The sequence below is a fragment of the Puma concolor genome, chromosome A2 (genome assembly GCF_028749965.1).
Source record: "Puma concolor isolate L17-30 chromosome A2, mPumCon1.1.hap2, whole genome shotgun sequence".
In the NCBI taxonomy this organism is placed as follows: domain Eukaryota; kingdom Metazoa; phylum Chordata; class Mammalia; order Carnivora; family Felidae; genus Puma; species Puma concolor.
In genome coordinates this window covers 171,563,488-171,591,365 of record NC_141668.1, presented here as the reverse complement: position 1 = coordinate 171,591,365, position 27,878 = coordinate 171,563,488, and the positions used below count along the sequence as shown (strand labels likewise).

Below are 27,878 nucleotides of genomic sequence, written 5' to 3'. Positions count from 1 at the left end.
CTCCCCCCGCTCCTGCGAAGTCCCGCAGACCCGTTCGTCCGCTGCCTCCCGGAGGAGTCCCCGCCCGGCCCCGCGGTGCGAGCCCTCCCCGTAGTCGCTCCGCGCAGGCGCAGGGAGTCTCGGCCGAGCCTCCCCCCTACCCTAGCAGCTGAGGGCGGGGCGCAGGCTGGTCCGGGGCGGCCGCGGCTCCATGGGGCTCTTGGGGCTGCTGAGCCTGCTGCACTCAGCCTTCTTCGGGGACCAGGTAAGGCTTGGGGGGCACTCCGACACGCGCACGGGGCTGGACGGGTCTGGGGTCTCCCGCAGTCGCCGCGGAGACCGTTGCCAGGGCAACCGCTTCAGGCTGTGCTCCGGGGGGGGAACCCCTCCCCCGCGTCGCAGCGGATCCCCCCCACCCCGGGTCTGCGCAAGCGCAGCCTTGGAGAAAGACCACCCCCCCCCCCCGACCCCTCCCCACTGCGCGGACGCAGAGAGCAGCTGGGGCGGTGGGGACTGCGACGGGGGACCGTCTAGCTGAGGCTCCGTCCCGCACTGGCGGATAGGGGCTGGGCCACACCCTGCACCTCTTCGGCCCTCAGTTTCCCTTTCTGGGCTCCCAGCGCAGGGCCGACTCCGACCTTCACCGACGTTGAGGTTCACAATATGCATCCCACCGGGCCTGAGAGCTTTGCCGGCCTCCGTAATCGTTCTGAACCTCGGGGCTCTCACGTTCCCGATTTAACGGGAAACTGAGACTGGGGGCGCCGCGAGGAGCCCCAGCCTTCGTCCGGGTTGGAGCCTGAGCGCGGGGCGGAGGCGCCAGCAAAGGACCAGGCCCGGTGCCGAGGGGAGCTGTCCGCGGTGCTGACAGGACGCTCTCTTGCCCTCTCCCTGCCCGGGAAACTGAGGCCCGGAAACCCGGCAGGGGATCCACCCCGGATCCGGTTTCGGGGGCACGGCGCCACCACTCCGTCATCTCCAGTAGTATTCCCTTTTCCATCAGGGCTCTGCTTCGTCACCCAGCCCGCGCCCCATCTCTGTGGTCGCATGACAACCTGGTGCCTCTCTGCTTCCCTCTCCCCCCACCCCAGCTCCGAGTTGGGGGCGGGGGGGGGGGCACCCATGGTTCTGCCCGGAGCCCCTAGCACAGTGGATGGTCAGTGGAAGAGCGCGGGCCATCAAGTGGGAGGAGACACTGAGGTCAGGCTCAGAAGACTCAAAGGCCCTCTGAGTGACCCTGTTGTGCTGGGCCAGATGCTGGCATGGGGCGGGGGGTGGGGGGGGGCAGGGGGAAGGGATGGTCTCAGGGTGAGGATGTGGATAAGCGAGCCCCACGATTCAGCTCTCCCCTTGAGAGCCCAGCAGCGGTAGGGAGCACAGAGGATCCCAGGGAGGGCGCCTGGGGAGGACCCCCACCCCCACCCCCAAGTAGGCCTGGGCACTGTGCCTTGAGGGGCTCCTCATTGCCCCAAGACTGGGCTTGGGGTCCTGGGGTGCCATGGGGTTTCCCGAGGCTCTGTGGTTCTCGGATTTCCAGTGATGCCTGAGTCTGACTGTGGCTCAAGAATTTAGAGGGTCAGGGATATTCGGGGATGAGGGGCAGGGTGCCAGAGATGTGGTGCTCCAGAGGCTTGGGGACAAGGGCATCTTGTCTTGTAGTCTCAGTGCCTTGTGCCCTCAGCCTTCTGGTCCCCAGGGAGGGGGAAGCCCAAGGCTGGGGAGGCTCACAAGCGTGCTCCCTGGCTTAAGCCTCAGTGTCCTCACACATACGAGGGCAAGGCTGGCCATTAGACCACTCAGACTGGCTGAGAGGGGTCTGGGGAGCAGCCACACCTGAGACTGGGTGGGGGGACAGGACTTAGTTCTGTGCAGGCAAGGATTCTCCAACCCACCTCCCAGTCAGCAAAACAGGAAACTGAGGCCAAAGAGAGAGACGGCCAAGGTCACGGTGAAGCTGGGCCCTAGGCTCTGTCCTCTCCCTGCCCCCATTCCGGCTCTGGCCAGTCTGCTGTGCTCTCGGTGACCAGCTCGGACTGCCCCTGCTCTAAACCCCTGGTAGTGAGCTGGCGCGGCCAGACCGGGGACTGGCCGCTCAGCTCCAGGGACGGCACATGTCATCCCTTCAGCCCCGGGAAATACCTTTCCCCTCATTGCTTCCATAGCCAACTCTCACTCATCCGGGAGGGGCCAAGCACTGGTGTCCTTTTGCGCAGCCTTCCCAGCTTCCGGAAAGAGCCCCTCTGCCCCCCACACCCCCTTCCCAGGGCCCACAGGCTGGGGACTGCTGCCTTTGGCTGTGGAGGCTCCAGGACTGCCAGGCCCCCTCTCGGGGCCCCCCCCCCACCCCCCCGGCAGTGCTAGCCCAGGGCGGGCACACGGGACCTCCTGCCGTAGACCCAACAGAACACAACGTGGTGTGTGTGCCCTTGGCTGCCTGCCTTGCACCAGCCCTTACAAAGGCTGCACCCCCCACCCCACTTTACCGGGGGGGGGGAGGGGAACAAGGTTCTCGAGGCAAACGTTTGCCACGGCCCCCCCTCCCCCAGCCAGGAAAGACAGAGACAGGCCCCCTAAACCACGTCTCCTGGCCCAGAGCCTCCTTCCTCCTTGGGGCGTGCATGTGTCGGAGGCAGTAAAGACTGGCCCCAGCTGCAAAGTTCTGGCTCTGTGGACCCATCGAGGACCTGAGACAGCTGGGACCCCAGGCTTCTCCTTGGCCTTACCTTCTGTGAGGGTGAAATAGTGTAATGGGAGAGACAGATTGAAAGAGACCGAGCGACATGGGGTGGACAGGGAGTCGCGGCAGACACCCCTGGAAGAGCTCTGTCAGGCGGGAGACAGAGGCGCCGGGGTCCCCAGGGCCTCTCAGCCTGCCCGCCCGTCCCCCACGCCCACCCTTTCATGCTGGCCGTGACCCCGCTGGCAGGGGGTGGGGAGTGCAGTCTGGATCCCGAGCCCTGCCCCGCCCTCACCCGTCCGCACGAGGCTCGGCTGGATCCGTCGGGAGGGGCTGGCCTCCCCCTTGCCCCCGCCCCCCCCCCCCCCAATTCTGATGTAACATCCGAGACCGCATGCTTTTTTTTTACTCTCAAATTCTCCGGATCCAGCCGCCGGAGGTTCTTGACCGCTTTACCCCGGAACGGGTGGAGGGCACAGGGTCCTCGTCCTCGGGGCGCCCCGCCCCCCCCCGCAAGCCCTGCACACGCAGTCCCTGAACCCGCCCGGAGGCCCGACGTCCGGCTGCCGCCGCTGGTCCCCGCCCCGGGGCCGCCATTGGCTGTTGCCATGGCACCAGTCCGTCTTCCCGCGCCGCAATTGGCCGCCGCGCCCGCATCCCGCATCCCGCATCCTCCCCCGCGCGCGGTGGTCTCGCCCAGCTCCGGGAGCGGCGGCGCCGCCTGGCCAGGCCGGGACCGGGCTTTGTCCGCCCCAGAGCCCTCTGCCTGCGCCGCCGAGACCCCGGAGCCCCCGCCCCGCGGCGCCCCCGGCAGCCCGGCCCAGCCCGAGATAGAGTAAGCGCCTCCCCGGGTGGAGGGCAGGGGGCGCGTCCTCCGCCTCAGCCGGGGGCGGGGGGGGGGGGGGTGGGGGTGGGTGGGGTGGGGGTCGGGCGTGTCGCCATCCCCTTCTCTCTGCTTCACCTGTCAGCACACGCCTCGTTTCTCCAGGGTGGAGCCAGAAAGGGAAACTGAGAACCAGGGAGGTTGGGCCCCTGCGTCGCTGCTGCCCGGCCCACGCACACACCCACCCACGGGGTTCCACACTCGGACCTCCCAGTCTGCAGGCAGGCCTGCTGTGTGCTTGGGGGGTAGTGCTCCTCCTCCTTGGACATCAGGCTCCTTCTCTGTAACGTGGGGTTTGAAGGAGGGGCCCCTTTGGGCCACATCTGCCGTCCTCCCCTGAAATGTGGCCACTCACGGCTCAACCAGGGGAACTGCCAGCTATTGGTGCTTTCCCTTCTGCAATGGAGATCTCTCGGGGAGGCTCCCAGGAGTCCCCTGACGCAGCCTGGGGATGAAGTCCAGGCAGGAGGGCTTCCTGGAGGAAGCTGCACCTTGAAGGGTGGCAGGAGTCAGGAAAGGTGCTCCAGGCAGAAAACTGCACGTGCAGAGGCCTGGGGAAGGACACTGCAGCGTGGCTGCTGGGTGTCAGCGAGGCAGGGTGCATGTGGAGGAATTGGCTCTTGTCTTGAGGGCACTGGGGAGCCATGGGCGGTACTGGCGCGAGGGAGGGATGGAATCCAATCGTGACTTTCAAAGCTTCCTTTTGGCTTTCCGTGAGAGTGGACTGTGGGAGGCCAGCGAGGCTGCCCTGATGGAAAGGGTGTGGGGGCCCTGGGGGAGAGGGGGCCTGGCTGGGCAAAGCTTGAGGGGCTGGTGGGAGTGTGGAGTTGGGGAGGCCAGGCTGGAATGGGGGGAGTCTGGTGGGTGGCCCTACCGCCAAGCTCAGCGCGATGAGGACACAGCAGTGACCACCAGGCGTCGGGGGAGTGAAGGTGTCCCAGGCTTAGCCTGGAACATCCAAGACGAGGGAAACCTGGTGTGTGTGGGGTGGGGGGGGGGGGGGGGGTGGGGGATGGGCAGCCCTGGGTGGGGCTCCAGGAGCCGGCCTGGGTTTAGGGAGTGGGAGGGACACTCAACAGGGTCCTACACCACCTAGAGCTTCCCTGAGGCTGTGCTGGGCGTGGCAGCCGGACCCCAGCAGTCTTGCCACAGCCCCTGGCCTGAGTCCCAGCTGGGAGCTCCCCGCCCCACCCCACCCCCCCCAGCCTCGGGCAGGGTCGATATTGGGGTGGGAGGCAAAGGCCCTCGGCCTTCCCTACCTGACACATTTGCTCCCACTTGACTGTCCTGTCTGCCCTCCCACCGACCCGCAGAGCCGAGTTCTTCTCAACCCTCAGATGGGCAAAGCGAGGCCCGCAGAGGCCAGAAAGCACTGCCTGGACTTCTGAGTCCTCCCAGTGTCGGGTCCCGGTCGTGCCTTGCCGGCCTTGCCTGTTTCTTCCTCTGAGCACAGCCCAGTGGCGGTCCCTGAGGCTCGGGACTGTGGCCAGCGAGCCAGATGACGGGTCAGGCATACAGCAGGTCCTCCCAAAGGGTCAGGATGGCCCAAGCCCATCACCCCACGCTTATTCCAGGCCCAGCGAGCCCTTGGTGGTCCCAGGGTGGGTGGGGTGGGGAGGGTTCTGGGGGCAGGAGCAGAGGGAGCACCGTGAGTGACGGGGCACGTGAATGAGTGCACGTGGCCAGGCTGGGGGGCGGAGAGCAAGTGCCTCCCTGCGGGCTGATCTGGGGAGGGGCTCCGGGGAGGAGGCGGAGGAGACCACGGCCTGCCACTGGTGCGCCTCAGACAAAGGCGGAGGGAGGGGGCGCGAGCCGATGGGAAGGGAACAAAGAGGGAAGGGGGGGTGGGGAGGAGGTGGGACAGCTCCGGGGAGGGCCAAGCCCAGAGAGGAGGAGCTGCCAGCCAGCTGGACCGAGGAGGCTGGGCCAGAGTGAGGACAGCCACACACAAAGAAGCGGGTGGCAGTGGGAGAGCCCGGGGGCTGGCGCGGGGCTGCCGGGAGGGGAGCCGGGCCAGGCAGGTGGCTGCTGGGCTCCAGCTGTTGGTGGAGGGGGTGTGGGGGTGGCGGGGGGTGACCGTGGTGGGCTTGGGTCTGCCGGCCCGGCTGCCCAGCTCCGGGCACCCCACCATCACCTGGCCCTGGCTCTCTGAGCCGTGTTCTTGGCCTCCACAGCAGTTCTAGCGTCCTGGGCTGGGCCCGCTGGCGGTCTGCCCACCACACCTCGGGGCAGCTGCGTTGCTGTGGGAGAGGGCCTCGGATGTCCGTGTGTCTGTCTAGCTGCCCGCCTGTGTGTCTGGGAGCCCGGCAGTGAGGGTGGGCATGTACTCGTGTCTGCTGGCCACCTGGGCGTTGGGGCTGCGTGTCTCCACGTCCACCCCGGGGCTCTGCCCCTCTGCCTCCTATTGGCCCTGCCCGCGCCTGTCCTCCGGGACGCCAGAGTTCTGCCTGCAGCGGTCCACACCTGGCGCTCCCGCTGGGATTCATCCCCAAGATCAGATGGGAGAGCTGGGGCTTAGATCAGGGCACTCTCCCTAGACCCCTGGGTGAACCCGCTGACCTGTGGCCCCAGGCGCTGCAGGAGCTGAAGATGACGAGCTCCGTGGCGCCCTACGAGCAGCTGGTGCGGCAGGTGGAGGCCTTGAAGGCCGAGAACAGTCACCTGAGGCAGGAGCTGCGAGACAACTCGAGCCACCTGTCCAAGCTAGAGACGGAGACGTCCGGCATGAAGGTGAGGGTGGGGCTGGGCAGAGGCCTCGGGCTGCCCTTACAGGGACAGACGCCGGGGTGCTGGACCCAGAGACCCACAGGCCAGCCCAGGGCAGCAGGCTCACGCTGCCGGACACCCTCTCCCGCCCCCACCTTAGGAGGTCCTGAAGCACTTACAAGGCAAGCTGGAGCAGGAGGCCGGAGTGCTGGTGTCCTTGGGGCAGACGGAGGTGCTGGAACAGCTGAAAGGTGAGGGGCCCCCGGGGGGGCAATCCCCAGCTTGCCCCCAGAGGTTGCTGGGAGGAGGGGCGGGAAGGGGCACTGACCTTGCCTTCTCCCTCCGCGCCCATGCAGCCCTGCAGATGGACATCACCAGCCTGTACAACCTCAAGTTCCAGCCCCCAGCCCTAGGTCCTGAGCCCACTGGCCGGACCCCCGAAGGAAGTCCAGTACACGGCTCCGGACCTTCTAAGGACAGCTTTGGGGAGCTGAGCCGGGCGACCATCCGGCTGCTGGAGGAACTGGACCGGGAGAGGTGAGATGGCAGGTGGCGGGACCTGGCCGCTGGAAGCTGTCACGTAGCTCCGCCCCCAGCCGGCTCCGCCCCAGCACCTCTGCCCGCTGATTGGCCCACCGGCACGTGTTCCACCCACCTCCTGAGTCGGCCTTGCCCACGCCCACTCCACGTGGCTCCAGTGGACCTCAGCTGGAGGACGAAGAGGAAGGGGGAGTCCCTGGCACAGGGCAAGGCTCCTGGGAGATGTCCCCACGGGTCCCCAGCATGCAGGCTTCGCGAGGGACAGGGCTGTGTCCATTGCCAGGGTCAGGACTGGAGCCAGAAGGGCTCAAGGCAGCCTTTGTGCAGAGAGGGCTGTGGCCCAAGAAACCTGGGCCGGGGGCCAGCAGAGGAAAGCAGGGTCTGGGCGCCCAGCTCGGCTCGGCCGGGTTGTGTGGGGTGGGATGCGGCAGTGCAAGAGCGGCTTGGAGTTGAGGCCATGCTGTGCTGTGGGACCTCAGGCCAGTCTCCTCACCCCTCCCAGCCCCAGGCTTCCGCTCTGTAGTTCTATGTAACAAAATTATTTAAAGTCAATAAATTTTTATTTGAAGAAAAAAAAAAAAAAAAAGAAAGAAAAAGAAAAAGACCCTGAGCCTGAACGTGGAGCTCTGTAAAACGGGAATGGCAGCATCGCCCCCCACAGGGTTAACAGGGAGCCTGTTGCGCCCGGAGCAATCTGAGCCTGACTTGGTCTTTGTAGGCTAGAGGGAGATGAGCAAGCGTGGGAGAGGTGTTAGCACAGCCCCCTCGGGGTCTTTCTCTGGGGACCACAACTTATAAAGTTGAATCGATTTTCTGCACCCCGCCCCAGTCCCGGGAGCGCCAAGGGCGAGACTTTGCCACGCCGTTCAACTTGGCACACAGCGCCCAACAAGTGATCACACAAATCAAAATAAACAACGCATGCGGGACGGCCCCCGCCCTGCGAGCCTGCGCCCACCGACTGCCCGCCCCCTCCCCAGGTGCTTCCTGTTGAACGAGATCGAGAAGGAGGAGAAGGAGAAGCTCTGGTATTACTCACAGCTGCAGGGCCTGTCCAAGCGCCTGGACGAGCTCCCGCACGTGGAGACGGTGAGCGCGCGGGGGACGGCGCGGGGGGAAGGGGCTCGGGCCCGGGCGCCCCCTCACCGCGGCCCGCCCGCCCCTCCCAGCAGTTCTCGATGCAGATGGACCTGATCCGGCAGCAGCTGGAGTTCGAGGCCCAGCACATCCGCTCGCTGATGGAAGAACGCTTCGGCACCTCGGACGAGATGGTGCAGCGCGCGCAGGTGAGGCGGCGGGCGGGGCGGGGCGCTGGAGGCTCTTCCGGGGAAGAGCGCGTCACTGGGCGGAGCGCAGGGACTGCTGTGGGAGGGGTCTGGATCGGGAGGCGGAGCCGGTGGGGGTAGAGCCCTTTGTGGGTGGGGCCAGAGGGAGCGAAGGGCGGAGCCGGGCTCCGAGGGCAGGGTCCGAGAACTGTGGGGGGTAGGGGACGGTCAGTGGGCGGAACCGAGTGTGAGCCAGCCCTGGGCCGCGGTCCGTGGGCCGGACGAGATCAGGGAGTGGGCGGGTCCGGAAGGGCGGGGCGGGGTCAAGCAAGATAGTGGGTGGAGCCAGCGCCTGGGTGGGGCCGGGTTGTGGGCGGAGTCAGATACTGCAGCGAGGGTGTTTAGGGTGGGCGGGACCATATAGAGGAATGGGGGTGGGGCCAGGGTGGGGCCGAAGCAGAATGCCGATGGAGAAGTGGGTGGGGTCATACATGAGTGGGCGGAGTCAGACCCGGGGGCGGGGTCAGCCCCAGCGCGCCTCTTTCTCTTGGCTCAGATCCGCGCTTCTCGCTTGGAGCAAATCGATCAGGAGCTGCTGTCCGCACAGGACCGGGTGCAACAGACAGAGCCCCAGGTACTGGGAGGGGTGGCGCCAGGGTCCTGGGGTGGTGACGGGTCTAGGCAGCGAAGAGACCGCTAGGGCTCTGCCCGGTCCAGGAATGGGCCTGCAGCCCCCACCCACATCGTCACGGGGGTTGGCAGCCTGGGCGCTTTGTGGGGTGCTCCCCAACAGAGCCCCCAGGCCTGGCGTTCTCCGCACAGGCCCTGCTGGCGGTGAAGTCGGTGCCGGTGGACGAGGATCCAGAGACTGAAGTCCCCACACACCCGGAGGATGGTGTCCCTCAGCCCGGCAACAGCAAGGTGAGGGGGCGTCCAGGTTTGTGGGGGAGGAGGCCGGTGGGTTGAGGCAAGGGGTGCAGATGGCCAGCTGGGTGGAGGTGCATGGTGACCTGGGTCCTGCCTCTCTGTCCGATGTGGGGGGCCTTCCCTCCGCCGTCTCCATAAAGCGGCCCCAGGTGTGGAAGGGCCACCCTGGGGTGGGGTGTGTGCTGAGGCTGGCAGGGCCAGGACGTGGGTGGGGACAGCTGTCCTGTGTGTTGGGACGGCACCCTAGACTTAGAGGTAGGAGGTCACCCACGGGAGTACCCCGTGAGGACGACGGTCAACTTGGCCCTCCTCAACCGGGGGCGCCCCAGTGCCCTCCCCAGGTGTGTGCCACTGCCCAGAGGAAGATGCAGGGTGAGGGTGTCGGGGGTGAGCAAGTGACGGTCCTGGGCTGGGGTGACAAGACGCTCACTGTGTCTGGGCGGCCCACCGGGGGTTCAGGGACTGGCTGGGGCCAGGTGAGCCGGGCGTGGCTCACCGCCCCCCTTGACCCCCGTCCGCTGCCCCTCGTAGGTGGAGGTGGTCTTCTGGCTGCTGTCCATGCTGGCAACGCGTGACCAGGAGGACACGGCGCGCACCCTGCTGGCCATGTCCAGCTCGCCGGAGAGCTGCGTGGCCATGCGCCGCTCGGGGTGCCTGCCGCTGCTGCTGCAGATCCTGCACGGCACCGAGGCCGGCGCTGGGGGTCGCGACGGAAGCCCCGGGACGACGGGCGCCAAGGACGCACGCATGCGCGCCAACGCGGCGCTGCACAACATCGTCTTCTCGCAACCTGACCAGGGCCTGGCGCGCAAGGAGATGCGCGTCCTGCACGTGCTGGAGCAGATCCGGGCCTATTGTGAGACCTGCTGGGACTGGCTGCAGGCCAGGGACGGCGCCGAGGGAGGCGGCGCCAGCGGCGGTGAGCCAGCGAGGGGGGGCCGCCGCCGGGCCCCTTCTCGGTGGCCTGCGCCTGCGAGGCTTGTGGGAACGTTGTCTTGGCGGATGGGCACAGGGGTGGCCCCCGACACCTGATGACACGGGGTGGGTGCTCAGGAAACCGCCGCCGAATGCAGGGATAGGTCGTGGGTCCCCAGAGAACAGAGTGTGAGGTTCCCGGTGTTTGCAGCTGATTGCAGTTACCTTATGACAAAAGCCGCAGGCGTCACCTCCCCTCCCTGGGCCGTCCTGGCTGAGGCGGCACCCCCTGCGTGGGTTGGCGGGAGGCGTGGGAAGGAGCCCCAGCGCTCTGCGAGCCCAGCGTGCAGCCCTTTGAAAAGGCCTGGGGTCTCCGCAGGGATGCAGAAGGCAGGGCGGGGCGGGCACCCACCGGCAGTGGGAGGGCGCTGACCTGGTCCCCTGGCCCACAGCTCCAGTCCCCATCGAGCCCCAGATCTGCCAGGCCACCTGTGCCGTGATGAAGCTGTCTTTTGACGAGGAATACCGCCGAGCCATGAACGAGCTGGGTGAGTGCCCCCTCGCCTCCCGCAGGAGGGCCCCGATGCCTCGGTGTTTCGTGGAGGGGCTGGGGACGGGGGGTGGGGGTGGGGGGCTCGACCTTGTGAAGTTTCAGGTTTGGGGGCGTTACGAGTATCTTCTTTTTCCATATAAAAGTCATCAAAGCACCGAAAAAAGAAATAGCAAAGGCCAAAGTTCGCATCCATATGCTGAGTTTGGCTGTAAGAGTTACAAAACACACGGCTTCTCACCCAGCCGGTGGTCAGAGCGCCCCAAGGTTGGGTCGGGTCCCGTGTGGTTTGGCTGCGTGGAGGGGGGAGCACGTGGTGAGGGGCTTTGGCACCAGCGGGTTCTTTAGGAGTGTGCACACCTTTGGGGCACCCCTGCGCCCCGTGGCCGGATTGACAAAGTAAGACACACAGAAATAAGAAGGCAGGCGGGCAGCAAGCAACCCGTGGGACCCCCCCCCCCCCCCCCCCCCGCCGATCCGGAAACGGCCTGTGTCCAACAGTAAGTCCTGTTGTCGTGTAAGTCCTCGTGTCGTCCGGGGAGAGTGGAGGAGGTGGTAAGGTCTCTTCTCTACACAATGCACGTGCACACACGTGCCCAGAATGCAGTGTAGACAGGAGAACGGAGTGGCCCTGGGCTCCACTTCCCCCAGCCGATGCCAGGCAGGAAAAGGAAGATTTCAGTTTTCATTGTCTCCTTCTGACCGTGAACGTTTGTACCACGAACAGGTGGGATTTCATATAAAACTGGTTCTCAGAGTGTGGCCCACAGGGCCCCCTGGGGGTTCCCGAGATCCTTCTCGGAGGTCCACAAGGTCGCAATTGTTTTTGCCTTTGCCACCCCCGTTTTTTCTCGTGCGTGCGTGCGTTCAGTGGGGTTTCCAGATGCTCCTACTCTGAGGACCACTGGGCTGTACGTTCTGGGGTTTAGAAGGCTTCTCCTTTTTATTTTTTAATAAAAAAAAACTTTTTAAAGTGTTTATTTTTGAGAGAGAGACAGAGACAGAGCGAGACAGAGACAGAGCGTGAGCAGGGGAGGGGCAGAGAGAGGGAGACATGGAATCCGAAGCAGGCCCCAGGCTCTGAGCCGTCAGCACAGAACCCGACACAGGGCTCGAACCCACAAACTGTGAGATCATGACCTGAGCCAAAATCGGACCCTTAACCTACTGAGCTCCCCAGGCTCCCCAAACGCTTCATTTTAATTTCTAGCATGGAACAGCTTTCACCCACAAGAACAGAATCTCTCTGGGGGTCCTCAGAAAAGTTCAGAGGATACAGGGGTCCGAGGCCAAAACACTTGCATGCCGCTGTTGTCCGCCGAGGCCCACTAGCAGGGCGGTCCCCCACTCCCAGCACAAGCACCCCACCCACGGCCGAGTTGGCAGTCCTTTCTCCCTCCTCCTGTTTGCTTCTGTCCTGCGGGTTTCCAGCAGTGGAGAATTCCACGTTATGGAGCATTGAAGGCCTGAGAAGTGTCCCCTGTAATAACTTACAATTACGCATCACAAATTTTTTAGGGGCGTCAGGCCAGCTCCATTGGAAAAGCGCGTGACTCTTCATCTCAGGGTTGTGAGTTCGAGCCCCACATCGGGTGTGGAGCCTACTTAAGAAAGTTAAATTGTGGTAACATACACACAGCCTAAAATTCACCATCGTAACCGTCTCGAAGCGCACAGCTCGGCGGCGTCAGGCACTCATGCTGTCCTGCACCCGCCCCCGCCACCCGTCTCCAGAACTTTCCATCTCCCCGGACCGAGACTCTGTCCCATGAAACACTGAGTCCCCACCCCTGGCTCCCACCGTCTACTCTCTCTGTCTCTGTGGACGGGACTCCTCTGGGGACCCCCTGTGGGTGGGGTCATGGGACGTGTCCTCCTGTGTCTGCCTTCTGTCACACAAGTAAACTCGGGCAGAATGTCTCCAAGGTGTGCCCACAAGGTGTGGCGGCAGGTGGCAGGGCTCCCGGTCACGGTTGAGCACCGCTGCCCCAGTGGCGGGACACACTGTGGTCTCGGGTTGGTCCCCTGGCGGACACCCGGGTTGTTGTGACCGTGGCGCGTGGCCTGTTGACGTCGGGGTGTTCAGGTGCACGCGGGCCGCTGACGTCCCCAGAGGGTGCCCGGCCGGCCTGCCCCGGCCCGGGGATGAGCACGTTGCCTCCGGCACGTTTGCCGCGTGAAGAGGGAGAAGCTTCTTGAGTCTGTGCCGCGCCTGCCCCTTCTCTGCCTGCCGCCGTCTCTCCCGGGCCGGTCTTCCCAGGGCCGTCCGCCCGTCCCTCCGCTGGGCACGCTGGCCCCCCGCCGGTGGCTCCTGGGCTCGCGCCGTGCAGACCCTGCCCTCAGTGGCTCCTGCTCTAATGGTCCTGAGGGAATTCTCACGTGGGGTGCTGGAGGGCGTCCTTGAGAAAGCGGCGCCGTGACTCCGGCGCTGGGAGTACAGACAGGAGTCTGGGCAAATAGGGAAGAGCGTTCGGGCCGAGGGAACAGCTGTGCGAAGGCCCGGTACTGGGGCAGAACCCTCGGAGCCGGCTGCACAGGTAGACCTGCCGAGGGCGGGGGTGGGGCGGGAAGGGGCCGAGGGCGTCTGGGCAGGGGGCGCTCACAGGCCGAGGCGGGGGGGGGGGGGGGGGCGGGCAGAGGGCAGGCGGGCTGAGGGGGCGGGGCTCACCACCTGTCCGGGCCGCACCGTGCCCCCTCCGCACCCCTGCAGGTGGGCTGCAGGCCGTGGCAGAGTTACTACAAGTTGACTACGAGATGCACAGAATGACCCGGGACCCGCTGAACCTCGCCCTCCGTCGATACGCCGGCATGACCCTCACCAACCTCACCTTCGGAGACGTGGCCAACAAGGTGCCTGGGGCCGGCCAGAGGGCGGGCAGGGTCAGCGCGCTCCAGGCCCGGGCCTGCCTCGACCTCGTGCCAGCCTTGAAACGGTCCTGAGGGGGGAGACAGTTGTCCCCGACTTCCAGGCGGAGGCCCAGAAGGCTGGTGTCCGAACGTGGCCACCGGGGCCGCCACGCTCGGGGCTGGGGGAGGCTGGGTGGCGTCGGTGCCGCCCTGAGCCTCTTTCGTCCTTGGAGCCGCTGGGTGAGGAGGGAAGGGGCTCGGGCCCTTGCACACAGTAGGTCTACCTCTCGCCCCCCCCCCCCTTCCCCTGCCCGCTGTGGCGCGACTTTCCTCCCTCACGTCAACAGGCCGCACTGTGTGCCCGCCGGGGCTGCATGGAGGCCATCGTGGCCCAGCTGGCTTCTGAGAGCGAGGAGCTGCACCAGGTGCGGCGGCGGGGGCAGCGTGGCAGGGTGGTGGGGGTGGTGGGGGGAGGCCCACAGGGCGGCTCACCGCCCGAGGCCTTTCTGCCGGCCAAGTCCCCTCTCCTCTGGGTGTGACGGGGCTCCCGTGGTGGGCGCCCCCGCCTGGCGCAGGGGTGAGGACGTGATTGCGGCCGCCCCGGGAGCCGGGGCCCCAGGTCCACCGCGCCTGCTCCGCCCCGCCCCAGGTTGTGTCCAGCATCCTGCGCAACCTGTCCTGGCGGGCCGACATCCACAGCAAGAAGGTGCTGCGGGAGGTGGGCAGCATGACCGCCCTGATGCGGTGCGTCCTTCGAGCCTCCAAGGTGGGCACGGGGGCGGGGCGGGGACGCGTGCGTGGGGGGGGGGGGCAGGCGCGGGGGGGGGGGGGGGGTGCGGGGACGCGCACGGGCATGGGGTGGGCCGGCCGGACCGAGCGCTGCCGAGCGGGTGGCCCAGCCGTGGGGCCGCCGGCCCCGCGTCTCAGAACCCGGTGACGGTCAACGTGATTGCTTCTCGCTCGCACTCGAAGGCGTGTCTGGGTGCCAGCGTTGGGTCCGCAGCTCGATGGGGTGGGGAAGAGGCGGGTGCGCCGGGCTCGCTGGGCCCCCGCCAATCACCCCCCACCCCCCGCCCCGCTCGGCGCCCAGGAGTCCACCCTGAAGAGTGTGCTCAGCGCCCTGTGGAACCTGTCGGCGCACAGCACGGAGAACAAGGCGGCCATCTGCCAGGTGGACGGCGCCCTGGGCTTCCTGGTGAGGACACTGACCTACAAGTGCCAGAGCAACTCACTGGCCGTCATCGAGAGTGGCGGCGGCATCCTGCGCAACGTGTCCAGCCTCATCGCCACGCGGGAGGACTACAGGTCGACCCCCCTCCCCCCGCCGGGGCTCTGGGACGGGTGGGGGGGTGGGCACTGGGGGAAGCTGGGCCCCAGCTGGGCCCCAGGTGCAGACCGGGGTGGGGCTGGCAGATCCCACTCTGCTGGGAACCGAGGACAAGCCCTGATTGTGCTGTGAATGAACGGTCCCGATTTGTCCCTGGAGACTTTTTTTTTTTAACATAAGTATACCCCAAATTTTGTGTGGGGTGTACTCGTATAATCAACGTTTAGTTAACTTATTAAAATGAAAACATGGGGACACCTGGGTGGCTCAGTCATTTAAGCGTCTGACTCTTAATCTGGGCTCAGGTCGTGATCTCACAGTTCAGGAAATCGAGCCCCACATCGGGCTCTGTGCTGAGCACGGCGCCTGCTTGGGGTTCCCCGTCTCTCTCTGCCCCTTCCCTGTGCGCACGCATACAGGTGCTCTCTCAAAATAAACATTTCAAACTAAAATAAAACGTATTATTTTTCAGATAATGTTAATAAATACTTGTTCTCTATTACAATCTTTACTAAGTAATATTAAAACCTGTTTTTAAAATACTTATTAATTTTGCAAGAGAGAGAAAGTGCAAGCAGGGGAGAGGCAGAGAGGGAGAGAGACAGCATTCCCACCAAGCTCCGCACCGACAGGGCACAGCCCAACGTGGGACTCAAACCCACGAATATGAGACCATGACCCAAGCTGAGAGCAAGGCTCGGATGCTTCACCGACTGAGCCACACAGGCGCCCCAATGCTTGTTCTTTATAAAAATAAAGTATTGTTTATTGGATGATAATCAGTAACGTTTTTAATGTAAGAAAACACAAAACACTTGTTTTCAATATAAGTATATCCCAAATATTGCATGGGCTCTACTTGTGCTAAAGATTTTATTTATTAAATCAATAAAACACTTATTTACTAGGTAATACTAATCATTAACAATGCTTAGGGGTTTTTTTCTTAAAAGATTTTATTTTTAAGTAGTCTCTACACCCGGTATGAGGCTCAAACTCACCACGCTGAGCCAGCCAGGCACTCTGATACTTTTAAAAACAGATAAAACTTATCTTCAGCATAAGTATACCCCAAATATCATGAGATGTAGTTGTGCTAAAATGAGGTAAAGTCAAACTGAAGTTCACTTTAAGAAAAGTATTTTTTTAAATGTCTGCTTATTTATTTTTTAAATGTTATTTTTTTAAATATCCATTCATTTTTGAAAGACAGAGAGCACAGGCAGGGATGGGGCAGAGAGAGAGAGGGGGGGACACAGAATCCGAAGCAGGCCCCAGGCTCTGAGCTGTCGGCACAGAGCCCGATGTGGGGCTCGAACCCACGAACTGTGAGACCACGACCCAGGCTGAAGTCGGATGCTTAACCGACTGGGCCACCCGGGTGCCCCTCTATTTATTTATTTTGAGGGAGTGCATGTGAGCGGGGAGGGGCAGAGAGAGAGAATCCCAAGAAGGCTCCGTGCTACCAGCGCAGAGCCCGACCCTGGGTTCGAACCCATGAAACGTGAGATCGTGACCTGAGCCAAGATCAACTGTCGGACACCTAACTGACCGAGCCCCCCTGCGCCCCTAGAAGAAAGAATTATCATTTCACTATGTGATGTCGCACCACGTATCTATTCGGTGTTCTGAAACGCAAAGTCGCCTGGGGAGCCCCGGACTCGTATTTGCGGGGGCGGGGGTGGGGAGTGGCGGGCGCTGGGCGCAGGCCTGACGCCCCCTCGTGCCGCAGGCAGGTGCTGCGGGACCACAACTGTCTGCAGACGCTGCTGCAGCACCTGACGTCCCACAGCCTGACCATCGTGAGCAACGCGTGCGGCACGCTCTGGAACCTGTCGGCCCGCAGCCCGCGCGACCAGGAGCTGCTGTGGGACCTGGGGGCCGTGGGCATGCTGCGGAACCTGGTGCACTCCAAGCACAAGATGATCGCCATGGGCAGCGCCGCGGCCCTGCGCAACCTGCTGGCCCACCGGCCCGCCAAGTACCAGGCGACGGCCACCGCCGTGTCCCCCGGCGCGTGCGCACCCAGTCTGTACGTGAGGAAGCAGCGGGCGCTGGAGGCCGAGCTGGACACGCGACATCTGGCCCAGGCGCTCGACCACCTGGAGAAGCAGGGCCTGCCCGAGGCCGAGGCCGAGGCCGCCTCCAAGAAGCCGCTGCCGCCCCTGCGGCACCTGGACGGGCTGGCCCGGGACTACGCCTCCGACTCCGGCTGCTTCGACGACGATGAGGCGCCCTCCCTGGCCGCCGCCGCCGCCTCGACCGCCGAGCCCGCCAGCCCCGCCGTGCTGTCCCTCTTCCTGGGCAGCCCCTTCCTGCAGGGACAGGCTCTGGCCCGCGCCCCGCCCGCCCGCCGCAGCGGCCCGGAGGCGGAGAAGGACGCCGGCGGGGAGGCGGCCGTGGCGGCCAGGGCCAAGGCCAAGCTGGCGCTGGCGGTGGCGCGGATCGACCGGCTGGTGGAGGACATCTCAGCCCTGCACACCTCGTCCGACGACAGCTTCAGCCTCAGCTCCGGGGACCCCGGGCAGGAGGCCCCGCGGGAGGGCCGCGCCCAGTCCTGCTCCCCTTGCCGGCGGCCGGAGGGCAGGCGGCAGGAGGCCGGCGGCCGGGCCCACCCGCTGCTGCGGCTCCAGGCCGCCCACGCCAGCCTGTCCAACGACAGCCTCAACAGCGGCAGCAGCGCCGGTGACGGGCGCTGCCCCCGCGAGCACACGAGGCCCTGCCCGCTGGCCGTGCTGGCCGAGCACCACGAGGGGGCCCCGTGCAGCCAGGCGCGGCCCAGCCGGCTGGACCTCAGCCTGCCGGGCGGCCGGGAGCCGGCCGGGAGGGACGGCTCTGCGGCCGACGCCTGCGTGCGCACCATCAAGCTCTCGCCCACCTACCAGCACGTGCCGCTCTTCGAGGGCCACCCCAGGGCGGGGGCGGGCGCGGGGCCCCTGGCCGCCGGGGCCCGGAAGCAGGCCTGGCTGCCCACGGAGGGCCTGAGCCAGCTGCCCGAGAAGCCGGCGGCAGAGACGGCGCCCCTCCGCCTGTCCCGCTGCAGCTCTCTGTCCTCGCTGTCCTCGGCCGGCCGCCCCGGCCCCAGTGAGGCCGGGGACCTGGACAGCGACTCGTCCCTGGAGGCACTGGAGGAGGCGGGACCCGGCAAGGCGGCCCTGGACGGAGCCTGGCTCGGGCCTGGGGCCGCCTCCCTGCCCGTGGCCGTCCCGGCGCCGCACCGGGGCCGCGGCCTGGGGGCGGAGGACACCACACCGTCCAGCTCCTCCGAGAACTGCGTGCAGGAGACGCCGCTGGTGCTGAGCCGCTGCAGCTCCGTGAGCTCCCTGAGCAGTTTCGAGAGCCCGTCCATCGCCAGCTCCGTCCCCAGCGACCCGTGCAGCGGGCTGGGCAGCGGCACGGTCAGCCCCAGCGAGCTGCCCGACAGCCCCGGGCAGACCATGCCGCCCAGCCGCAGCAAGACGCCCCCGCTGGCCCCTGCGCCCCCCGGCGAGCGCGAGGGCACCGAGTTCAGCTTGCAGTGGGAGAGCTACGTGAAGCGATTCCTGGACATCGCCGACCGCCGGGAGCGCTGCCGGCTGCCGTCGGAGCTCGACGCCGGCAGCGTCCGCTTCACGGTGGAGAAGCCGGACGAGAACTTCTCGTGCGCCTCGAGCCTCAGCGCGCTGGCCCTGCACGAGCACTACGTGCAGAAGGATGTGGAGCTGCGGCTGCTGCCCCCCACCTGCCCGGATCGCGGCGGCGGCCCCGGCCCCGGCCCGCACCTCGCGGGGCACCGCCGGCGGGACGAGGCCGCTGGGTGCCTGGAGGGGCCGGCAGCCGCCGACCAGGAGCTGCAGCTGCTGCGCGAGTGCCTGGGGGCAGCCGTGCCCGCCCGGCTCCGCAAGGTGGCCTCGGCCCTGGTGCCCGGCCGCCGTGCACTGCCCGTGCCCGTGTACATGCTGGTGCCCGCCCCCGCCCGGGGGGACGACTCACGCAGCGACTCGGCCGAGGGCACGCCGGTCACCTTCTCCAGCGCCACCTCGCTCAGCGACGAGACGCTGCAGGGACCTCCCAGGGACCCACCCGCCGGGCAGGCAGCCGGCCGGAAGACCGCAGGTCGGGAGGCCGCCACCAGGCAGGCCACCGGGCACCGCCACGGGGCGTGGGGCGGGGGCCGGAGCGCAGAGCAGGCCCGGGGGGCGGGCACGAGCCGGGAGGGGCTGGAGCTGCCCCTCCGCCAGCCCTCGAGCGCCTGCACGGACAGGGACGGCCCCCGCCCGGGCCAGGCACGTGGGGACGGGGCACCGCAGTCGCTGTGCCTCACGACGCCCACCGAGGAGGCCGTGTACTGCTTCTACGACAACGACTCCGATGAAGAGCCGTCCGAGGCGGTGGCGCCCCCGCGGCGGGCGTCCGCCATCCCCCGTGCCGTGAAGAGAGAGCACCCGGCCGGCAGGAAGGACGCGCAGGCCACACCCAAGGCCGCGGCCAAGGCCCCGCCCGCTGCCCGCGCCCAGCCCAGCCTCATCGCCGACGAGACCCCGCCATGCTATTCCCTGAGCTCCTCCGCCAGCTCCCTCGGCGAGCCTGAGCCCCCTGAGCAGCCGGCCAGCCGGCCCCGTGCTCCCGAGCCGGCCGTCGCCAAAGTCGTGGGCCCGGGGGGCGGGTGCAGCGGCGCCCCCAGCCCGCGGGCGGGGCCGGGGCCGGGGCCGGGGCCGCTCCGACGCTGCGTCGGGTCAGCCGTGCCCGGGCGCCGGCTCCAGGCGTCAGGCCCGCGGCGCCGCAAGCCCCAGGCTGCCCGGCCAGACAAGCTGCCAGCGGAGCGGCCCCAGGAGCGCGGTGACGAGGCGGCAGGCTCGGACCAGGCCTCCGACCTGGACAGCGTCGAGTGGCGCGCCATCCAAGAGGGCGCCAACTCCATCGTCACGTGGCTGCACCAGGCAGCGGCCGCAGCCACCCACGAGGCCTCATCTGGCTCTGACTCCATCCTGTCGGAATCCGGGCTGTCAGGCTCCACCCTGCAGCCGCCGGTGCACAGGAAGGGACAGCGGCCGCAGGCGGGCGGTGCCGCGAGGCCGAGGCCGGAGAAGCGGGACTCAACCCTGGCCCAGCACGGCCCCAGTGGCCCCGAGAAGCTGCGTGGTGCCCAGAAGATGGCGTGCAGGGTGCCGGCCGTGCTCCGGGGACGGACCGTGATCTATGTGCCCAGCCCGGCCCCCCGGGCACAGCCCAGAGGCAACCCCGGCACCCGTGTGGCACCGAGGAAGGTGGGAGCCCCTGCACAGCCCGCAGCGCCGGCCAAAGCCCCCAGCCCCGGGCGGCAGCAGCAGCAGCAGCAGCAGCAGCAGCAGCAGCAGCGGTCTCGAAGCCTACACCGGCCGGGCAAGATCTCGGAGCTGGCGGCACTGAGCCCCCCCCAGCGGAGCGCCACGCCGCCCGCCCGCCTGGCCAAGGCCCCCTCGTCCGGCTCCTCCCCGGCCTCCCCGGCCTCCCAGCCCCCGCCCAGGAGGCCGCCCTCGGGCCCCCAGGCTGCGGGGCCCCTACCTGGTCCCGGGGCGTCTCTGGCGCCCCAGACGCGCGCGCGGGCCCTACTGTCCAAGCAGCACAAGACGCAGAAGTCACCCGTGCGGATCCCCTTCATGCAGAGGCCCGCCAGGCGGGGGCCGCCAGCCCTGGCCCGGGCAGCCCCGGAGCCGGGCCCCAGGGGCCGGGCAGGAGCCGAGGGAAGCCCGGGCGCCCGAGCGGGCCGCCTGGGCCTGGTGCGCGTGGCCTCCGCCCGCTCCAGTGGCAGCGAGTCCTCCGACCGCTCGGGTTTCCGGCGGCAGCTGACCTTCGTCAAGGAGTCCGCGGGCCTGCCGCGCCGCCGCCGCTCAGAGGTGGCCGCGCCCGAGGCCGCGACCTCCGCCTCCCAGGGCGGCTCCCCCCGGCGCGGTCGGCCCGCCCTGCCCGCGGTCTTCCTGTGCTCCTCGCGCTGCGACGAGCTGCGGGCGGCCCCCCGACGACCCCCTGCAGCCAGGCCCAGCCCCGGCGAGCGGCCGGCGCGGCGCCCCAGCTCCGAAAGCCCGTCCCGCCTGCCCGTCCGCACGCCGGCCGCCCGGCCCGAGGCCGTCAAGCGCTACGCCTCCCTGCCGCACATCAGCGCGCTGCCGGGGCCCGCGGCCGACGCCGCCCGCCGCAGCAGCGACGGGGAGGCCCGGCCGCTCCCGAGGGTGGCGGCCCCGGGCACCACGTGGCGTCGCATCCGGGACGAGGACGTTCCGCACATCCTTCGGAGCACGCTGCCCGCCACCGCCCTGCCCCTGGTGGGCGCCTCCCCCGAGGAGGGCCCCGGCGGGCCCCCGCAGCGCAAGACCAGCGACGCCGTGGTCCAGACCGAGGACTTCGTTGCCGCCAAGACCAACTCCAGCACGTCTCCGAGCCTGGAGAGCAGGGGGCCCCCCCAGGCCCTGGGCGGCGGCCCCGCATCCTTCCCTGGCAGCGATGTGGATGGGCCCTGCCCCCCCAAGGCGCCCACCTCTGCCCCCTTCGTCCATGAGGGCCTGGGGGTGGCCGTGGGAGGCTTTCCCACCAGCCGGCACGGCTCCCCCAGCCGCGCGGCCCGCGTGCCCCCCTTCAACTATGTGCCCAGCCCCATGGTGGCAGCCGCCGCCGACTTGGCCGCAGAGAAAGCCCCCACCGCTGCCCCCGCCAGCCTTCTGGAATAGTGGCCGGAGCTGGCCTTCTGGAACATCCTCTCCCGGTCGAGGGCTGGCCTGGCTGCCCAGGGGGTGGTCCCACGGTCCATCTACCCTCCAGAGCCCCTGCCCTTGGAGCCCCCCTGCAGCCTGAATCGGCCTCCCATCTCATGCACAGATGCTTGCTCCGCGCCGCGGGGGCTCTGGAAGGACGTGGAGCTGAGGGCCGGAGCTGCGGTCCCAACCTGGCCCCCACGCAGAGACCACCCTCCTAGCTCGGGCTGCCCTGCGCAGTGTGCTCGTGGCCCCGAGCTTCAGCAAGACCCTCCCGTTTCGGGAGGTGCAGGGAAGTGGCAACCCGCCCGGCGTGGGGGACGGAGCGGGGAGGGTGGCCCTCTCGAGCGGGCACCCGCCCGCGCGCGCCGGGATGAAGCCTGTAACGTTGGAGGCCGGGTAATTGGTTAATGATGGCTTTTGCCGGTTCGCTTGCCGTCTCAGCCCCAGCTGGGGGTGTGGGGGCGGGCGCGGCTGAGCCCCAGACAGCGCCGTCTAGCGAGTCGGGAGCGCCCCGCCGCCGGGCGGCCCGGAACTGCAGGGAGAGACTGGTGCCCGGTCGATGGGGACGGTCAACGGTGTGGTCGGACAGCCCGGCTGGGGCGGGGGCGCGCGACCGCAATGGGCGGGAGGAAGCGTGTGGAGGGACGCCCCCGAAGGCCACCGCCGCCGCACTTCTCTATTCCATTCTCCTTCGCCACACACGAAGCGCTGGGCCCCACGGGCCTCGCGCCAGGGACGGCACAGCTGCGGGAGATGCCGGCCCCGGGTCGGGGACGGGGGTGGGGGGGGGAACGGATGGCAGACGGCGAGCCCCGAGGCCTCGCTTCTCCCCTCTCATGTGCAGCTCAGGGCCCCCGGGTGCGCGCGTGTTCAGCCTCAGCCCCGAGAACGCCTCCTTGCAGGGAGAGCCGGCGACCTCTTTCCTGCGGCGCGGGGGCCCCCGGGGAGAAGCTGATCCTGGCGAGCGGATCTGCTGAGACAGCCGCCCTGCCGGAGCGCCACCCCCGCCGGGGCAGATGCCGTCAGGGGAGACAGCGTGGCTGCCGCAAGTCCCTTCTCTGAAGAGCAGTGGAGAGCCCCGGCCCGCGGGCACCGCTGACCCTCCCCGTCACCCAGAAGGGGTTCCAGTGGCCGCCACCCTCGGCTCGGGGAGCCCCTGGGAGCCATGCTGACCCCGATGCCACACGCACCCCGCTGCATCGCACCCCCAGATGCCCCATCCCGTGGGACGGGAGCCGGGCCCAACCTGAGCGTCCGGCAGGCAGGGATGGCGTGTGAGCCCGCGTAAGGCCTCGGCCGCCCCTCGGGCCACACGGGCCTGTGTCAGAGACCCCCAGTCCCCGTCCCCGCGGTAGCCCGCGGGGCCCGGACTGGGGGTCGCCCGGCTCCTTTGTGGATTTGGGGACTGCCAAATACTGTCTGTGCTTCCAGTCCCCGCAGGCCAGGCTTCCCCGAAGTGGCCTGGCGGGAGGGAAGAGGCAGCAGCAGGCCCGCCAGCGGCTCGTCCAGCCACAGGGCCCGGGGCTTCGAGCACCCACGCACTGTGAGACCCTGGGCACTGCTTTCGCCGCTCTGTGCCTCAGTCTCCCCACGTGGGCCGTGGGGAGAACTCCCAGAGCTACCTCTTGGGCGAGTGGAGAGACCACCAAGACTGGGGGAGAGACCTCGCTGCCGCCCCCTGCCTGCCTCTCCACGGGCGGGGCCGGAAGGCAGCCGCACGCGGGCCAGCACACAGGCGCTCCCTCCCCATCCGTGCCCGGCAGCCACTTTTGCCTTTTCCGACCCCCTGCACTGGGGGCACAGCCACACCTCATCATCCAGCCTGGGCGGGCCGCAGGGGCCCTGGCGGCACAGATTTCTGGAGGCGGCGGTTGGCGGTCACCGGACAATCAACCTGAGTCGGGGGCTGAAGACCTACGGTCTCAGGACCCAAAGGACCGACCCAGCCACCCGCCAAGGGGACACGTCAAGGACCCACCCGCCTCTGGGGCACTCCTGGGGTGAGCCCGAGGGGGATGACTGTGACTTCGGGCCCAGGGCCGGCCGGACGCACCCGCTGGCGCAGCATTACCTCACCCCTGCCGCCCCCGCCGGCCTCCCGGTTGGCGGCCACGGCACCCCACAGCCCGAGCGTGGTTGTCCCGGCTCATCCCTTCGTGTCTCCGTCCCGGGTCTCTGCAGCACCACAGGCCACGTGTAAATACAGCCCATCCACCCCCACTGACCACGCAGCCGGCGTCTGGCGGGAGGAAGCCACGGAACCAGGCGTCTCACATGCACCTTTAATAAACAGCTGTTGAATCGCGCTGATGCTTGTGGCTGCGTTTCCAAGTGGGCGACAAAGGGGTTGGGGGCCAGGAGGGGACTCCGGGGCCTTCTGTCCTGCCCACCCCTTCTGGGGTCCGGGTGACGGCCCAGCCTGGCTTCTGCCGGGAGCAAGCAGATGCCCCTTTGGGCAGGTCCCTGGACGCAGAGCCTGAGTGTGGGCCCGGGATCCCAGGTCGACAGCACCGGGAGGCCAGCGGGTGTGCCCCTGCCTGACCCCAGGGGACTCCGAGTGGACAGCACCCTGGAGTCAGGAAGCGCTGGAGACCAGGGCCAGGCAGGCAAAGCAGAAGAACTTCTCACCAAGGGCGTGCCATGAGCAGCAGGGCGGGCGTGCGATGGTCAGGCGTCCCCAAGGCCCCCTTTCTGGGTCTTGGTTTTGGGGCCTCTCAGGGTTAAGCAGGCTCCCCTTCTTCAGGGAAAGAGAAACACCTCCAGGGATGCTCGGGGTCCCCCGTGTCAGGGTCCTGCTATGGCGCTTCGGAGCTCCCACGGAGCTCCGGACGGGCAGCCACGAGCAGCCTGGCTTCTGGGACGCCTCTTGCAGCCAGCCACCTCTGCTCCAGGTTTCTGAAAGTTGCTCTTTTTGAGCGAAAAGCCCTTTTCAAGATCCGCTCCTGTTCCATACACCTGCCCGTAGACGAAGCCTTCCAGGATGAAGGCAGCCAGCGAGGGCTCGGGTGGGAGACTGGCCAGCTCGTCCCCTCCTGGGAGCCAGGCCAGGCACCCCCGTGATGGGGTGGGTCCCAGGTGGGTCCCGACCCCGACGGGTAACCCGCCCCGCAGGAGCGCCCAGGCCTCGGATCAGGGTGCTCAGTAGGGGCACCACCAGAGGCCCTGTCTCCGGTCCGGGCCCTGCTGGGCAAGTGCTCTTCCAGCAGCCGGCCACTGTCTGGAGGGAACGGGGTGCTCTGCCGGAATCTTGGCCCCCCCCCCTCCGCAGTACACGTAGAGATGGGCGGAGACAGAATGCAGCCGGGGTTCCATCATCTCCCTCGCGATGACACGGGGAAGCAGGGTCGCCAGGGGCAAGGAGAGGTTGGACGGACCGGCCCTCGGGTGCCGGGGACCCCGCACGAAGCCCGGTTTGGGCTCCACGGCCGGGGCGAGCGGCACCCACACTGCCCCAGACCCGCTCCTCGAAAGGGGCCCGCGCCCGGCGAGGCAGCTGTGTCTGTCACCCCCCACGCAGGCTGTGGGCCCCGGGGTCTCCGGGCCGAGCCCAGGCCATGCGACCCAGGGGCCCGCGTCTGAGGTGTGCCGGGTCAGGTGTCTCGGGGGGGACCAAAGGTGCCGGTGAGCCGCGGGGCACCCTGCCGGGGTGCGCGCTAAGGCGAGCTGGCGGGCCAGTCAGCCCAAGGAGGCGGCCTCGGCCCCTGGGGGCGCCCCCTGCTTCAGCAGGCGGACTTCCCGCTCCAGCCCCTCGCCAGCCCGCCACAGGTCCTCACGCTTCTGCTTCAGCCCGTCGCCCGCCCGCTGCAGACGCTGATTCATGGCTACGTAGGCGCGGCTCTGCTGGTAAAGCTGCTGCTGCTGGGCCTCCGCGTCCTCCGCCCTCCCGGAGAGGCCTGGGGAGTCTGGGGACGGCACACAGCACCCCGGTCAGGGAGCGACAGGGAGAGGATCCGGCTGGGGGCACGGATCACAGAAGGGGCGGGACACCCCTGTCCGGGGATCGGCCTCCACGTCCGCCCGCAGAGGGCGGGGGCCCACAACGGAGCCACAGGGCAGGCTGGCTCCCGCCCCACTCTCGTCCCGCAACCTCTTCTCTGTTCTCGAGACCTCGTGAGACCCAGCACCCGGGGTTGGGAGGAGGAGGATTGGGACACGCGTTTCCCAGCGGCCCCGCTTCCTAAAACAGCTCACGCCCGGCCAGCAGCAGAGACCCCACAGGGCTCAGGTCCCCTAGAGACTTGTCAGATGCTCCCGACGTGCCCGCAGGCGGTCTCGGACAGGAGCCCCGCCAGCAGGGGGAGCCCCTCTCCCTTCAGTGAGCCCCAACGCAGCCCGTGCCTCAGTCTCCCCACTGTCAGGATGCTGGGGGCCCTGGGCTCAAGCAGCCTTCCGAGAAGCAGCTGCAGGACGGGGATGAACACCAGTTGTGCCCCACCTGCCAGAACATTCTGGATGGTGGAAAGCCCTGCAGGTGAGCTGTCCAGTACAGAACCAGCCGCCAGCCAGGAGTGGTTCTCGAGCACTTGAAGCATGGCCACACGGAGCAAAGAACTCAGGTCACGATCTCGCGATCCGGGAGTTCGAGCCCCGCGTCGGGCTCTGGGCTGACCGCTCGGAGCCTGGAGCCTGTTTCCGATTCTGTGTCTCCCTCTCTCTCTGCCCCTCCCCCGTTCATGCTCTGTCTCTCTCTGTCCCCAAAATAAATAAACGTTAAAAAAAAAAATGCATTTCTAGCTCCCTGGCTTTTTTACCAGAACAGGCGACAACCGGGATGTGGCGGCGGACCCCCGTTCCAGACGCCCCTCTGCAGCTGCGCCCCACTTTACAGACGTGCGGCGGAAGCTCAGAAAGGGTAAGGACGGCGCTGAAATCGAAGCTCCTAACTCCTCGGCCGCACAGCGCTTCTCCCCGCCCCTTGCCGCTGGGGTCTCAGGGTCGACCCACCGCCCCCGCTCGTGCCCGGACTCCCCCCTACCTTCCAGGGCCAGGGCGGTGAAAACGGGGTCCTCGGAGGGCGCACCCCGCACGTCCTCCAGGATCTGCTCCACCGTGGGGGGCGCTGGGCGAGTGGGCAGTACCACCCGCTTCTTGGCCTTGGAACCCATCCCTGGAGGCGAGAGAAGAGGCACTTGACGGGGGCGTCTCCCTCTCGGCGTTTCCCTGGGCCCTTCCTCCGTCCAGTGAACTCCTACACACCCATCGGAGCCCCGTGCCCGGGGAAGCCCACCCTGCCCCGCCCCGCTGGGCTCGCTTCGCCCCTGGCCCTCCCAACGACCGACAACTTGGGGCCAGGGGTTTCCGCCTCCGACTCCATCCCCGCCTCAGTTTCCCCGTTAACGCCCCGAAAGCACTACCGCCTGACCCTGGCGCGCGCGCCGAGCCGCCGGCACCGCCGACAACCCACTTCCGCTTCCGGTCGCAGCACGGTCCCGCCCAGCAGGCACGTGACGCGTACTTCGAGCCTCCTCCGGCACCTGCCCGCCGCTAGTCAGGAGGCCACACCCCCTCTTAAAGGCGTCGCGCCTCTAAAGGTCCTCAATGGTTTGACTGGACCTGGGAAGTACGTGACCTCAACCTCCCCGGCGCGCCAGGCCTGGAAGAGCATGGGGTGGCCAGGGGGTCCTGTCCCGGCTCCCCTCGCTGCGTAACAAAGCACCCAAGTCCCGGTTTTCTGCCCAAAGTGGGCAGGGCGCCCAACCCACGTGGCTGTCGTGGGAACAAAGGTAACTGCCCTCTCGAGGGGGCTGGCCTGGCCGCGCCAATTCCCCGGGAGGTGGCCAGAGACGCCGGACGGAGCTCAGCCTGCTAGATTCCATCACAGTTGCCCCTCTGGTCCCTAACACCTCCCACCTCTGCCCTGCCTGGTTCCTCCCCTGACAGCTAGGGCGGGAAGACAGGCTCAGAGACCAGGGCTGGTTTTGTGCCTTTTAACAGCTTTACTGGATGTTATCTACACACTACACAGTCCACCTGTTTAAAGTGTGCAATTCAATGGTTTTGAGAGAGATGTACAACCACCACCATAGTCTAATTCCAGAACATTCCATCACCCAAAAGACATCCCCGTTAGTTATCACTCCCCCCCCCCCCAGCCCTCACGAGCCCCCCCTTGTGTCCGTGGATGAGCCTGTTCTGGACCTTTACACACACTCGGACTCACACCCCGTATGGCCTCTCGTGTCTGGTTCCCTCCCTCAGCGTCGTGCATTCAGGGTCCTTCCGCGCGGGGCGGCGGGCGTGGGCGCCTCGCTCCTGTTGGCGGCCGTGGGACGTGCGCGTGCACGGCGGACACGTTTATCTGTGGACGTGCGCGTGCGTGGACACACCTGAGTGACATGCACGTGCGCGATGGGCACATTGACCGTCCGTCCCTTGATGGGCATCTCGGTTGTTTCCATCTTCGGTTGTCGTGATTCCTCCTGCTGAGAATATCCCTGTAACGGTTTTGTGCAGATATATGTTCTTGTCTCTCTTGGGGACATGCCTAGAAGCCGAACTGCTGGGTCATACGGTAACTCTGATGATGAATGGTTTACAGAACCGGTTTCCCGA

General features: G+C 67.2%; 2 protein-coding genes across 5 annotated transcripts; one reads left to right on the top strand and one right to left on the bottom strand.

The window, feature by feature from the left end:
• The first annotated feature begins 134 nt into the window (after window positions 1–134).
• On the top strand, window positions 135–23,632 carry APC2 (APC regulator of Wnt signaling pathway 2). 3 transcript variants are annotated; one of them, XM_086699682.1, is made up of 15 exons: window positions 135–244; window positions 6,111–6,269; window positions 6,406–6,496; window positions 6,602–6,782; window positions 7,766–7,874; window positions 7,955–8,071; window positions 8,607–8,684; window positions 8,873–8,971; window positions 9,509–9,896; window positions 10,345–10,440; window positions 13,153–13,292; window positions 13,637–13,714; window positions 13,939–14,055; window positions 14,380–14,594; window positions 16,349–23,632. In XM_086699682.1, the coding sequence occupies exons 1-15, from the start codon at window positions 191–193 to the stop codon at window positions 21,297–21,299; spliced, it is 6,873 nt and encodes a 2,290-aa protein (XP_086555808.1). In that variant the 5' UTR covers window positions 135–190; the 3' UTR covers window positions 21,300–23,632. The 3 variants fall into 3 exon arrangements, with proteins under 3 accessions (XP_086555808.1, XP_086555806.1, XP_086555807.1); XM_086699680.1 differs by having other exon boundaries at window positions 155–244; window positions 7,958–8,071; XM_086699681.1 differs by lacking the exon at window positions 135–244 and adding an exon at window positions 2,339–3,491.
• A 599-nt stretch (window positions 23,633–24,231) lies between these two features.
• Window positions 24,232–26,837, bottom strand: CA2H19orf25 (chromosome A2 C19orf25 homolog). Of its 2 annotated transcripts, none has more exons than XM_086699690.1 (3): window positions 26,689–26,837; window positions 26,302–26,433; window positions 24,232–25,228 (listed from the first exon to the last, which is right to left on the bottom strand). In XM_086699690.1, the coding sequence occupies exons 2-3, from the start codon at window positions 26,429–26,431 to the stop codon at window positions 25,002–25,004; spliced, it is 357 nt and encodes a 118-aa protein (XP_086555816.1). In that variant the 5' UTR covers window positions 26,432–26,433; window positions 26,689–26,837; the 3' UTR covers window positions 24,232–25,001. The 2 variants fall into 2 exon arrangements, with proteins under 2 accessions (XP_086555816.1, XP_086555817.1); XM_086699691.1 differs by having other exon boundaries at window positions 26,681–26,797.
• Window positions 26,838–27,878: the final 1,041 nt, after the last annotated feature.